General features: G+C 53.6%; 3 protein-coding genes across 3 annotated transcripts; 1 reads left to right on the top strand and 2 right to left on the bottom strand.

Annotated features, from left to right (window-relative positions):
* Positions 1-291: 291 nt before the first annotated feature.
* Positions 292-1681, bottom strand: COCSADRAFT_39279 (uncharacterized protein). Its single transcript, XM_007704423.1, has one exon. The coding sequence runs from the start codon at positions 1191-1193 to the stop codon at positions 531-533; it is 663 nt and encodes a 220-aa protein (XP_007702613.1). The 5' UTR covers positions 1194-1681; the 3' UTR covers positions 292-530.
* A 2153-nt stretch (positions 1682-3834) lies between these two features.
* On the bottom strand, positions 3835-5954 carry COCSADRAFT_232766 (uncharacterized protein). The gene has a single exon (XM_007704685.1). It carries the CDS (start codon positions 5873-5875, stop codon positions 4202-4204), a length of 1674 nt encoding a protein of 557 aa, XP_007702875.1. The 5' UTR covers positions 5876-5954; the 3' UTR covers positions 3835-4201.
* Positions 5955-7849: 1895 nt separating this feature from the next.
* Positions 7850-12112, top strand: COCSADRAFT_96596 (uncharacterized protein; the record flags this gene model as incomplete). The annotated part of the gene is made up of 4 exons (XM_007704684.1): positions 7850-7949; positions 8024-9701; positions 9754-12018; positions 12073-12112. The coding sequence occupies 4 exons, from the start codon at positions 7850-7852 to the stop codon at positions 12110-12112; spliced, it is 4083 nt and encodes a 1360-aa protein (XP_007702874.1).
* Between the last annotated feature and the right edge of the window lie 904 nt (positions 12113-13016).

Genomic DNA, 13016 nt, shown 5'->3' with positions numbered 1-13016 from the left:
ACATCCAATCATTGCCTATCGGAGGTAAAAGATCCAAATATAGCAATGGTAATGCTGCAAAGCATACTGTTTAGTGCTTACGTTGGAGCGAGTAGTCAGAGAGATTCAACTCAGTGGATTTTACAGATTCCTAAATACATGACTAAATCAAACGTGTACTTTGGGGGCCGAAATAAGTCACCAAACTGGTGGCGATGGAAGCACACGTACCTGGTTACACTGCGAAAGCAAGGCTAGATACACTAGATCGAATACACAGCAGATGATTTTTTGAATGTGAAGATGAGATTGCTTGTGAAGAAGCGTATACACAAAATGATAAAGACTAAGATTATTTTTGTTTTCTAGTCTAGAGAAACCATCAACCCTAACGAAACAACCCCCAGCCATGAAATTTTGTATAAAAGAAGAACAAGAGAAAAGGGTATATCGATATCGCACCAATCCATCAAAAACCAACCCTCAAGCGTCCAAAGAAAAAGAAACTACCTCTCACAACCCCCTCCATCCACCAATCCCCCAGTTTCCCCTTAAACAGCTGTATGCACAATCTTCGGCACCTCAGGCATCTCCGCCACATCAACCCTCTCATAATACCTCGACCGCATCGACGCCGTGCTCGTACTCCTCGGGCGTCCCACACTCCTCATTCCGGCATCCCCATCCTCACCCTGCACCACGGGACTCAACAGCACCGAACCCAGTGACCCTCTACTACTCACCGCACTAACACTACTTCCCACACTGACAGCGCGATCAGTAGTCACAGCACGTCCGGGACCCGCAGCAAGCCCGGCAATCGGATCCCTAGCCTCCTCCACAGGCGTAATGTGCAGGGGGACAAGACGCATAGTATCAGTGCTTGCCCGCTTTCTGCGGTCGTCGGCGTCGGAATCGACGTAGAGCGTTACGCTGCTGGCGCGGTCGCGGCTGAACATGTTTTCCTTGTCTTTGCTGGGGAGGAGGAGGGCGGCGGCGTCGGGTTTCTGAGCTGCGAGCTTTTTTATTTGATGGCGGCGGTAGAGGAAGAGGGAGAGAGCGCCGGCGAGGAGGAGGGCGCAGATGATGATGAAGATTGTGGTGGAGACAATGTTTGATTTTGTCCAGTAGGTCGTTGGGGGTTGGGATTTTAGGGAGCCGGTGGTGGTGGGGGAGGGGGCCTCTGGGGTTGTGTCTGCTGGGGTGGGAGCCATGGTGATGGGGTTGGGTAGGTGGTTTGAGTGAAGTGCGTTCGGTGAGGGTTGAGTTGCAGTCGAGGCTATTGGAATGGACTTGTGACGTGTGGGAGGAGGGTACAGGTAAGAGATATACAATGGTAGTTTATGCTCCAATGGTTTGGACTGAGTAGTGGCAGTGTAGTCTTGATAGTAGAGAAACCTTAACTGGCCTGGTCCCAGTAACCGGGCACCAGGCAGACATATATTTACCCGTTAAATGAAACATACTGTGCATAGACGCGTTCAGATCTCAAGACCGATGGCGCTGAATCGGCGAAAAGGCGTCCACTACGTGTTCTCGTTCGTCACAGAAGAAACAAGATGCTCAGCCTCAGCACGTGTGGGGAAAACTAGGCCCTCCATCTTGAAAAAGGTCACTGCGCCCTTTGGTAGAGGGATGAAACGAAGATGCCTAGCGAATGATAGGACGTGAAGAAGGGCCGTCAAAGCTATGACTGCACCCGGTTAAGTAGGGAGATACTGAGAAAGGATTGCGGAGCAAATGGCGGTGGCACAGGGTGGTAGACCGGGTGTGCTAAACATGCGTCTAGGGGGCGCCATCATCGAGCCACACACACCGACATGCTGCGAGTCGACTTGGGCTCTCCTAACACGTGCGGACAAAAAAGGTTTGCGGCCTTACTGCATTCACGCGTGCAGCTGAGAGTATGAGCTCAGCTAGTGGAACTGCCAACATTAGATGGCTGATGTCGCCAGCACTTGCCCTACACGTCACTTTGCGCTGACCAAATCGTCAAACGACCCCCAAAAACCTCTACAACATGAGAAAGATTGTATATGTTCAAACAGACATGCGGCTTAAACTAAGGTGTGTTGTAGGATGTTAGTTTCGGAAGTTAGGCCAACACGGCCACCAGCGCTAGGAGAAATGAGTGGAAACAAACCACGATTCGGCGGGCACAAGGCTGAACGCTGCTGGTCCCTCCTCTTGTTGCTTCTGCAAGTCTGCCTAGACCAAGCCGAAAGTAGGGAGGGGAGGGGAATGTGCGCAAATTTGCAAAAGATGGAGGCTTCCTGAGTATTTTGCGGTAAGCCACAAAGCCATGATGCGAGGGGGGGAGGCTCCCGCTGCGGCGCCACGCTGTTAATATGGTACAGTTACTTGCAGGAGAGGGGTTGTAGGGCCAATGGAAGACCAAGAATTGCCGACCAGAGGCTTGTAGGAATGAGACAACTCATCAGATGCGGCGGGGCGACTTGTGAGAGCAAAGAATGTCACCCACTAACCAGCAGGCGTGGTGTTGAAGTGGTGATGTGGGTCGTCCGATAACGGGGAAGGGTCATGCACAGTTTGGACCCCAAATCTGCCAGTCTACTAGTCTACTAGCGCCCTCGCTAACGTGATTATGCTATTTCTGGGTTCGTGAAAAACAGCTGCGCCACAAGACCAAGTCGGAGTCGTCTGTGCAAGAACGGTAAAAGCCGCATACAACTGCCCACAAATGAGAAACTTGTTAAGAGGCTTCTGCGTGCATCTTACCTCATGTTGCATACTCCTAACAAGATTGCCTAGTCAAAGCATCATGTGATGGAAGGTTTCTTGTTGATTCAACTAAAAACTAAACACACCAAAACTTGTACATGTGACATGTACTTGACATGCAAGAAATTCCAAAAACATATCATAGCGGGGATGTTCCCTGATTTCTTTGGACGTGTGTACATACTATGAAAACCTACTAATTCATTAAGCCGCATAAAAACTGTGTAACCTACATTAGACGCCACACCGTACATATGCATAGATAGTAAAGAAAGAATCAGGCTATTCAAATTAAACGATCACAACAAGGCAGAACCTACACACATCCTACAGAAAAACTCACCCCGTTTCTCAATACCATACTACTTGAATATATTCTTCCAGTTCCGCGTCTAGCGTACCGGAATATGATTTCTGAGAAAGGAATAGCAGGCTACATCCCAACATCAGTGCTATACATAACCAACAGTCCTAATTATCGTCACCACATCAAAAGTGCCGTCTATTCGTACTCCCCACCCCCCAAAAAATTGTAGATATCACCTAACCAAGCCTTCAACCGTACCCCCTACACGCTTGACTGCACCAACATCTCCCCCTCCCTCCCTCCTCTTTCTTTTTTTCAACCCTTTCCCACCCCTCCCCATCCTCGACCCTCAACCCTCAACCCACAATGCATCTCACCCACTCCTCTCTGCTAATACCTACCTTCTAAACACCCTTGCCGTATATAGGTAAACCCTTACGATCAACTCCCAAACCGTCTTTATCATTGCCCATTGTACAGCAATTAGCTTAATGAGTGTATATTCGTTGGGCGTAGGGGTGGGCGAGAAATCTAGATGCAGAGTTTGATGAAAAAAAGTCGAAAAGGGGAAGATTAAGTGTTTGCTGGGGGGTTTTTTTGTTGGGGAAGAAAGATGAAGGGGTGTGTATGGAATGGCGCTTCTGTCCCTAGGATTTGGGCCGTTGGAAGAGAGATCTAGTAGGAACTTGAGCTTTAAGGGGTTTCCATTTGTTACTGTTCATATTTGGGGTCTCTTATCCTCGTAGTTTCTGATTTTAAAAGTACACAAAACGTTCATCCTTTCATACACAAAACGACGAAAAAAAAAGACTCAGTAAGAACTTGGAGGAGAAAAAGGGAGGGGAGGAGGGAGGGGTCAGCACTGACGTTTGCAAGATAGTTATTCATTTCAAGTTATCGGTAATAAAGTGTGGTGGCCGTCATGAAGCTTATGCTATGTGTAATGCCTTTTCCAGCGAAAAACCTCGTTCATTGTATAGATCTCAAGAGAATGAAAAGAGAACAAAAAAAGCAAAATACAACAGCTCTTTTGCGAGCTAATCGATGAATAAAACGCCGGTCCCAATGCATGTTTGAACCCAGAGGCCCAAAAAAAGAGGCACGTATGCCAAATCCGGAATCAAAATCCTCTGAACCAATCCTTTTTCTCGGTAGTTTGTAAACACCCTGACGCTACTCGAGCGAAAGGTTTTCTCTCTTCCAGTTTTCGTGTAGTACAGCAATAGTGCTAGCAGCGTCTTTGCAACGCGGAGGCGCACGGGCTGGGAGGTCGATGACAGCGCGACGTAACACTGCGCGAGCAGGAACGCCGTAGAACTGGATGAACTTTTTGTAGTAGTCGCGAACCAGGCCGCTGAGAATGGCGAAATGGCCAGGCCAGAGCTGGTCGGGCGGGGTGTTGCAGATGGAAACAATTGCTCTCCAGTACTCTGACGTGGCTATCGCAGGGGTCTTGGATGCAAATGAGCGGAGAGACATGGACGCATAACCGGCGCCGATACCGCGCATACGCTGAGAGTATGATTCTGGGGTAGAGTCTGGTCTCCATCCTAGCCGTAACCGGCCTTCCTTTGTATCCATGGTGCCACGAATACCGAATAGAGGCGGACAGGCCTTGTGGAACTTGGCCAGGGCAATATCGGTAAGTGGGAGGCTGTTCCACATGTACTTTTGATCACCAAACAGACTGGCTGCGATTAGGCCAATCTCTTGGATGATACGGCCGTCTGTGTTTGCTGCCTCCTTTTCGAATTGTTTGACAAGGAACTTTTCAAAGCAGATCCAAACGTAAAGCAGGAAGGCAGGGTATGCGGCGTCGTTTTCGTTGGCTAGTTGCGGGATCTGGTGCGAAACGATATATGGGCGGATATCAATCATGGGCCCTGGTGTTGTCAAGGCGACGTCAAAGCACTCTGTTCGGAGCCGCTTGATAGCGGCGGCGCTGTCTTTGCGCTCAACGTTGATCTGACCAAGTCGAGTGCGGAGGGCGCGCCGAGCGTCACCAACTGGGCCCTTGAGGGGCGAGGATGGCTTTTTATGTTCCTCCCAGAATGCCTTGCGGAACTCCTTCATGCGCTGGTGGAGCTGGAGGTATTGGTTGTGCAATTGCTCAAAATTGCTGGCTGGCGCTGGTGCACTGGTCGCCGGCTTGGGCGCAGCTACTTGGACAGGCGCGGCGGCGGGCTGTGGTGCTGGTTGTTGTGGAGCTTGCTGGCGAGCTTTCTCAGCAGCTGCTGCGGCCTCGGCAGCTTTTCGATCGGCCTCTGCTTTTTCTTTTTGCTGCCTTTCGGCTGCAGCCTCTTGCTCCCGCTGAGCCTTGATCCTTGCCTCTGCCTCCTGAAGCTTCTTTTGATGCTCAGCAGCCTGGCGGGCGGCTTCCTCTTCGCGCTGCTTTGCTTCGAGAGCTCTCCGATGCGCCTGTTCCTCTTCGCGGGCCTTTTGCTCGCGCAGTCGCTCAATCTCCCTCCGCTGGTTTTCCTCGTGGCGGAGACGAGCCTGTTCCTCTTCCAAGGCCAGTCGCTCGACCTCTAGCTTTGCGGTGCGAAAAACGCGCTCGTGTTCCTCGGCCGCGTAGGCCAGTTGTTCGGCGTGTCGCTTAGCCCGCTCGGCTGCATCTTGGTCGAGCTTCTCATTAAACTGACTGTCCGAGATACTAAGTCGGAGATTAAACTCGAGCGCAAGTTTTCGATTAGGGCTTTCGTAAGGGTCACGGATAAGGGACTCGCGGTGAGGGCGCAGGCTGCTTCGGTTCGGCGATAGGCGTGTCGGAGAAGCATCCAGGAAACTCGAACCAAACGAAGTCGCAGTATGCATGCTGGAAGACGATGTACCCGATCTGGCGGGCATTGTAGCGACGTAGAGGAGGGGTCGGGCAGGGCAGGGCGATTGGGAAAAGGGTGGTTGGTGAAAAGAGGTGAAAGCGGTCGGTTGGACGCTAGTAGTTTGGCTGTACACTTCAGCACCGGAGTCACGTGAGCGCGCATATCTCTCCGCACATCCCTGTCGTAGCTGTCACCGCGTTGGCGACACGTTCTTTGCCTGTTCTGTGCTGCCACCGTGGGCAGCAGCAACGCCTGGCCGCAGCGAACTATCGCTTAGGATATTTTTGATTTATTTATATATATATATATTGGTGTATACACTGACGGATGTATTGACATGCAGGTACATGGGCATACATATTTGAGTTTGTTGCTGACCCCAGCGCTCTGCTACTTGGGTATATGTACGTATACGTGCATGTTCTGCCGCTAGCCTGGTGTTGGCTGGGGCGGTCGACTCGGTGCCACCTCGATCATGTCGGACAGCTCGATCGTCTTCGTCTGTCGCTATCGAGCGACGACTGAGATGAGAAGGGGAGCCCAGGGATACTTACATGAGTCGTGCCGTGGACAAACAAGTGTGTCGGGATTTCATAAACTTCACCAGACGCGTCGAGTGGAGTGTGTGTGCCGCCGCAAGCTGGTGGGACCGGGGCTCGGTGCGCCCTGAAGGCGCTCGTTTCACTGACAAACGACGGCTGATGTGACAGTTTGTTGCTCGGCGCCCTCCATGGCCCACCGTGATCCGACGCAGATGGGCGTATTTACATAGCTAGGCGAGGACACCAGCCTCTCCTTGTTCAGCATAGCAGCCAGCTGGGTCGAATCCCCAGACAGCAGCGCCCAAGACTCGTGTTTCCGCGCAGGCGGTGGCGGGCGTGCCACCGTCTGCGGCCTAGCTGTTGTGATAATATCAGAAACGGTGCGGGACTGCCCAGGCGTGAAACGTGTAGACCAAAACGTGATGCTTCATCCGGCGCGCACTGAGACTGGAACGCGCAGCAGGCATATATGTGTGTGGGCGAGGGTGCGGGCGAGGGCGAAGGCGAGGGCGTCGAGGTGGTACACATCTCGTATATAGAGCGTCGACGCCTGCAAGACTGCCTCAGTCCCTCATAGCCCGGCGCTGACCCTCCCTCATTCGTCTCCCTCGACCCCCGGTGCTTGGTGCGGGTGCTGTGCATTTGGCCCATTTTATTTCCATCCCATCCCATCCCTATCCCCATCCCCATCTCGTCTCATCCCGTCGCCGCCCCCCGGAGTGACGTACGTGAGCGCAGGCCTGGGTTGCGGCGGACAAGCACGTGCCGATCACTTCCCAATCCGACCATCAGGCCAAGTCCCGCCATAGCCCATCACCACCTTCATCGCCCGTCGACGCTGCTGGCCGCCCTCTCTGCCCTTTTCCTCCCGCAGCCCTCTGTGCCCCCCTCTTTCCCCTCATCCTCCCTCCTCGATCGCTCCCTCCTTCGAAGCACTCTCTCCGCCCCGTTCTTTCGTGTTGGCATTGCCCACAGCAACCCGCTCCAGGGAATCCGCGCTCCTTGACCAGCTCGACCCTCCTTATCACGCCCTCCCCCCGGTCACCTTGATATCCATCCATCTGTCCAGACACGACATCCGCCCTCGCCACCTGCAGAGCTTCCACCCGACCCATTGTCTAGAAAAGTATCCTCTTCACTCCCCAAAGCACCGCCTGACAAGCACGCTTGCTCTTACGTGAGTTTGTCCCCTCCCCGCTAGCTCCTTCTGAAGTATGCCACCTGCCGGCCCTGCGTCAACCAGCTCCAGCCCTCCAGCCCATCCGCCTCCTTCACCCTCATCCCTTACCTTTCTTTTACCCTCTTGCTCGCTGCATCCATCCATTGGGTCCCTCTCGCTCACACCCACTAGACTACACAAGCTTCTTTTTTGGCCATTCCGTGTCCGTCCATCACTCCACGACTAGTACACACGCTCTGCACCCGGGCATAGAAAACATTACACACACCCATCCGACATGGATCAGCAACAAGGCCAGCAGGGCCCCATGGGTCCCGCCGGCCGCCGTCTTCACATTGCGCATCGCCGCAGTCCCTCAGAGCTGACGCCACTGATGAGTACGTTTGCCTATCTCCCCGACGCCCACTCTCACATTCTGTAAGCTTAGCAGCTGCTGACACGCATGGCACAGTGGAACAACTAGCCATTGCACAGCAGATTGAAGTCCTCCAGCAGCAACAGCAGCAGATCGCCGCAACACACCAGCAATATGTCAACATGGGTATGATTCAGCCACAGCAGCAGCTGGGCAACTTCCAGATGCAGGGCCAAATGCCCAACGTCTCTCCCCAAGTCAACAACTACCAATTTGCCCAGCAGATGCCCCAGCAACAACAGCATCTCGCTGTTCCAATGAACGCTCCCGCCCAGCCCTCCGCCCACCGCCGCAACCAGTCCGCCCTACCCAACGTTGGTCTGGGTCCCCCACCCGCACCCTCTTCCGGAGCCTCTGGATTCGGCGATTTTGGTGCACAACAAGGTGGCCAAGGTAGAGAGAATGTAAACCCTCGTGGCCGCGGCGGTGGTGGTGCTGGTGGCTCTGGTCACACCCGTCGCCACTCACTCGCTCTCGCAGATGCCAAGAAGGCTGCTGAGCAAGCCGAATCGAAGCGGAAGACTTCGGGCTTCCAGTTCCCCATCCCAGGCTCAAATGAGGGCAGCTCCAACCGTGATGCAAGCCCTGGCGCACCTGGTGCTGCCAACGACACTCCTTCAGGCCGAGGTGGACGAGGCGCCCACGGCCGTAGCCAGAGCATGGCTGTCGGACGTGGTGGCGGAGGCGCCGGCCGAGGTGGACCATCTTTCTCATTCCCAGCTACAAGTGAGAACCCTACCAACCAGGCTACTCAGCAGGGCGAGTTCCAACGCCGTGGCAGCCAGGGTCATGGCCGCAGCCAATCACGCAACTTTGAGGGCAACTGGAGACAGCCCCAGAACAACAACCAGCAGCAGTCTACTCAAGACAACCAGTCCCAGAACATGGGCAACTTCAACATGAACCAAACCGCCAATGCCGCTCCTTTCCAACCCGGTCACCGCAGTCGTGGATCGGTCAACCAGTCCCTTGGTGGTCTTGGCAACTTCCAGTATGCTGGCCAGCCACAGATGCAGATGCAGTCACCTCAGGCCCAACTCCTGCTGCAACAGCAGATGTTCGGTCAGCCACTGAACCCTATGCAGATTGCTCACTTGCAGGCCCTTCAGGCTGCTCAGATGCAAGGTGGCCTCGGCGGCAGCCAGCATGCTCCGCAGATGAACATGCAGCAACAGCAACAGCAGCAACGCAAGACACTATTCACTCCTTACCTTCCACAGGCAACCCTGCCTGCCCTTCTCGGCGACGGCCAACTCGTTGCCGGTATCCTCCGCGTCAACAAGAAGAACCGCAGCGATGCCTATGTGACGACTACTGACCTGGATGCTGACATTTTCATCTGTGGTAGTAAAGACAGGAACCGAGCTCTTGAAGGAGATCTCGTTGCTGTTGAACTTCTTGACGTTGACGAAGTGTGGGGACAGAAACGCGAAAAAGAAGAGAAGAAGAAGCGCAAGGACAATGCTGACCCTCGCGGTGCTAGTATTGCCGTTAACGATGCCACCACGCAACCTGAAACTGGCTCTGAGGGTGGTATCCGTCGACGTGGCAGTCTTCGCCAACGACCAACACAGAAGAAGAATGACGATGTTGAAGTCGAGGGACAAAGCTTGCTCCTCATGGAGGAGGAGGAAATCAACGATGAGCTCAAGCCTTTGTACGCAGGCCACATTGTTGCTGTCATCGAGCGTGTCGCAGGACAAATGTTCTCTGGGTAAGCAGTCGCTGTTCACGCACATTGAGACTTTTACTAATCTATATAACAGTTCTCTCGGACTCCTCCGCCCTAGCAGCCAAGCTACAAAGGAGAAGCAGGAAGCCGAGCGCCAAGCTCGCGAAGGCAACACTGGCCGAACTCAACCAGAGCGTCAGGATAAACCCAAGATTGTCTGGTTCAAGCCTACAGACAAGCGTGTACCCTTGATTGCTATCCCTACTGAACAAGCACCACGGGACTTTGTCGAGAAACATCAGGAATATGCGGACCGCATTTTCGTGGCGTGCATCAAGCGATGGCCCATTACATCCCTGCATCCCTTTGGTACCCTTGTTGAGCAGCTTGGTGTCATGGGTGACCTTAAGGTGGAAACCGATGCCCTCCTGCGCGATAACAACTTCGGCCCAGACGACTTCTCTGACGCCGTTATCAAGAACGTTGGCTTCGAGGACTGGTCGGTCGTCAACGACGGCGAAGAGGCCTTGAAGAACCGTCGCGATTTCAGGGGTGAGGAGACATTCACCATCGACCCCAACGGCAGCAAGGAGCTCGATGATGCCATTCACTTCAAGTACCTCGACGACGGCCGCGTCGAGATTGGTGTCCACGTGACCGACATTGCCCACTTTATCAAGGCCAACTCACTTGTCGACCGTGAGGCCAAGAAGCGCGGAACTGCCGTGTACCTCATGAACCGCACAGTCAACATGCTGCCCCCTAAGCTGTCCAACGACATCTGCTGCCTCAACCCAGGTGAGGAGCGCTACACGGTCAGTGTCGTCTTCAAGGCCGATCCGGCTTCTGGCAAGGTTTTTGAGGATGAGACTTGGATTGGCAAGTCTGTGATCAAGAGCTCTGGAAAGCTATCGTATGACGAGGTCGACTCCGTTATCAGCGGTAACGATGATTCAGTCTCGGCAGCCCGTGCTAAGGACATCAAGATGCTGCATCACATCTCGCAAAAGTTCCGCCAGACTCGCTTTGGCGATCGCGTTTCCGATGTCAAGGCTCTGCGCCTAATGTACCAATTGGACGACGAGAACGTTCCCGTCGAGCAAAACATTTTTGACTCTTCTCCTGCGCACGAATGCATTGAAGAGCTCAGCCACCTCGTCAACGCCACAGTTGCGAAGAAGCTTGCGGCAGGTCTGCCAGAAAAGGCTCTTCTGCGCCGCCAAGCACCTCCTAACCCCCGCCGATTGATGACAATTGCGGAGCGCATGGGTGCCATTGGATACGAACTCAACACAGAGAGCAGCGGTTCTCTCCAGAACAGCTTGTTCGAGGTTGAAGATGACGATCTCCGAAAGGGTATGGAGACCTTGGTTATCAAGTCGATGCCCCGTGCCAAGTACTTTATCGCGGGCAAGCTACCTGAGGAACAGTATCCACACTACGCCCTCAACCTCCCCAGGTACACTCACTTCACCAACCCATCCCGTCGCTATGCCGACATTGTTGTGCACCGCCAGCTGGAGGCTGTCCTGTCAAACGGCGCCATCGAGTTCACCGAAGACATTGAGGCTCTCGCCAAGACTGCTGAGATGTGCAACACCAAGAAGGACTCGGCTCACTCTGCCCAAGAGCAGAGCGTTCACATTGAAGCCTGCCGCAAGATGGACAAGGTTAGGCAGGAAAGTGGCGGTGACCTCATCGCGGAAGGTATCGTCCTCTGCGTGTACGAGTCTGCTTTCGACGTGCTCATTCCTGAGTGGGGTTTCGAGAAGCGCGTCCACTGTGACCAGCTTCCCCTCAAGAAAGCCGAGTTCGACAAGAACAAGCGTCTGCTTGAGCTCTACTGGGAGAAGGGTGTCCCATCATCCAACTACATCCCAGAGGACGAGAGACCCAAGCATGGCTCACTCCGTTCGGCCAATGCTGCCGCAGCTGCGCGCGAGGCTGAAGCGGCGAAGCAACGTGCGAGGGAACAAGAAGAGGCTCAGCGCAGACAGATGGACACCGGCACCATGTCCACCAACGAGGAGGCTGCGCTGTTTGACGACGACGATGACGACGATGATGCCAATGACCTCAACTCGAACATGGCTGGTGTATCGCTGAACCCCGACCGCCCGACTCAGAGTATGCCTCCGTCGCCCACCAGGCGCGATCTTCCTGGCGCTCCTCACCGCGTCAACTCGGATTCGAAGATTGCTCAAAGTGCCGGTGAGGCTGCGGAGAACAAGTTGACCAACAAGGAGAAGTACCTAAGCTGGTTCACTCTGCGTGAGGAGAATGGCGACTACATCCAGGATGTACGGGAGATGACTAGGGTTCCAGTCATTCTTAAGACGGATCTGACCAAGAGTCCTCCGTAAGTTGATGTGCTTGTCAATGTTTTTTGGACTCTGCTAACCGAAAACCTTAGTTGCTTGACCATCCGATCCCTGAACCCATATGCCCTCTAGGCAGCCTGCATGCTTTGACTCTGTGTGCGCGCCTGCCGGTTAGGATGCAAAAGCGTGTCTGGCCATGTCGGCAGACCTGCCACCTGTTGTCTTGGTATGGAAAATTGAATGAAGGGCATTTACTAGATTATGGGCTAAGAAATGCACGGAAATCTGTGTATTGTTTATGTGCATGCGGCTAAGTACCCTAAGTCACGACATATATGGTTGCAGCTCTTATATGCAGTAGCGATAGTCGATAGTACATTTAATGTGTTGTTAACCTTGCAAAGGCACGTGTTCCCGGGTGAAGATCAAGCTTGTTTGACTGTGACAGGCGTGTGCATTGAAGCCAACTCCACAAATCTCGCGGGTGCCTGGCAAAGCTACATCTGTGGTATACCATACAGCCTCAGGCTTTTGACAGGACCAGGTTTTGACACGCGACGTGGCGGTCCGGAGAGCAAGATTGGACAGACATTGGCTGTGTGAGGTGGAAACATGGTCCTGCATTGCGCAAGTACCGGTCTTTGTTTATCCCGGTGGGATCGATTGCGACAAGCTGCCGGCATCCGGGCCTCAAGGTGATACTGGGGCAAGGTATCTCCACCAACGGATCTACTACTTCCCATGCCCAATCCGGGCTTGGTCGACTAGTGTGCCTGTACCTGCATTCGTTTCTCGCGCCGAGTAGGAGAGCCTTGGGGCCTAAGGTGTCAGGTCCATAGAGCCGAAATGTCAGTGGTCCTACATAAGACTTGGCAACTTGTTAATGTTTTGGATACCTCAGCCACGCCTACAACCCCTCGCTCTTGGTATCTTAACACCATCTATACTACTCATCCACCAACCCCCACCATAACCGCTGCCAATGGAAAAAAATTGCGCCCACTGTTCAGACTGAGTGCACGCGCACTATGAGGCA

This window comes from Bipolaris sorokiniana, assembly GCF_000338995.1.
Source record: "Bipolaris sorokiniana ND90Pr unplaced genomic scaffold COCSAscaffold_12, whole genome shotgun sequence".
Taxonomy (NCBI): Eukaryota; Fungi; Ascomycota; class Dothideomycetes; order Pleosporales; family Pleosporaceae; genus Bipolaris; species Bipolaris sorokiniana.
This window is presented reverse-complemented; position numbering and strand designations above follow the sequence as displayed.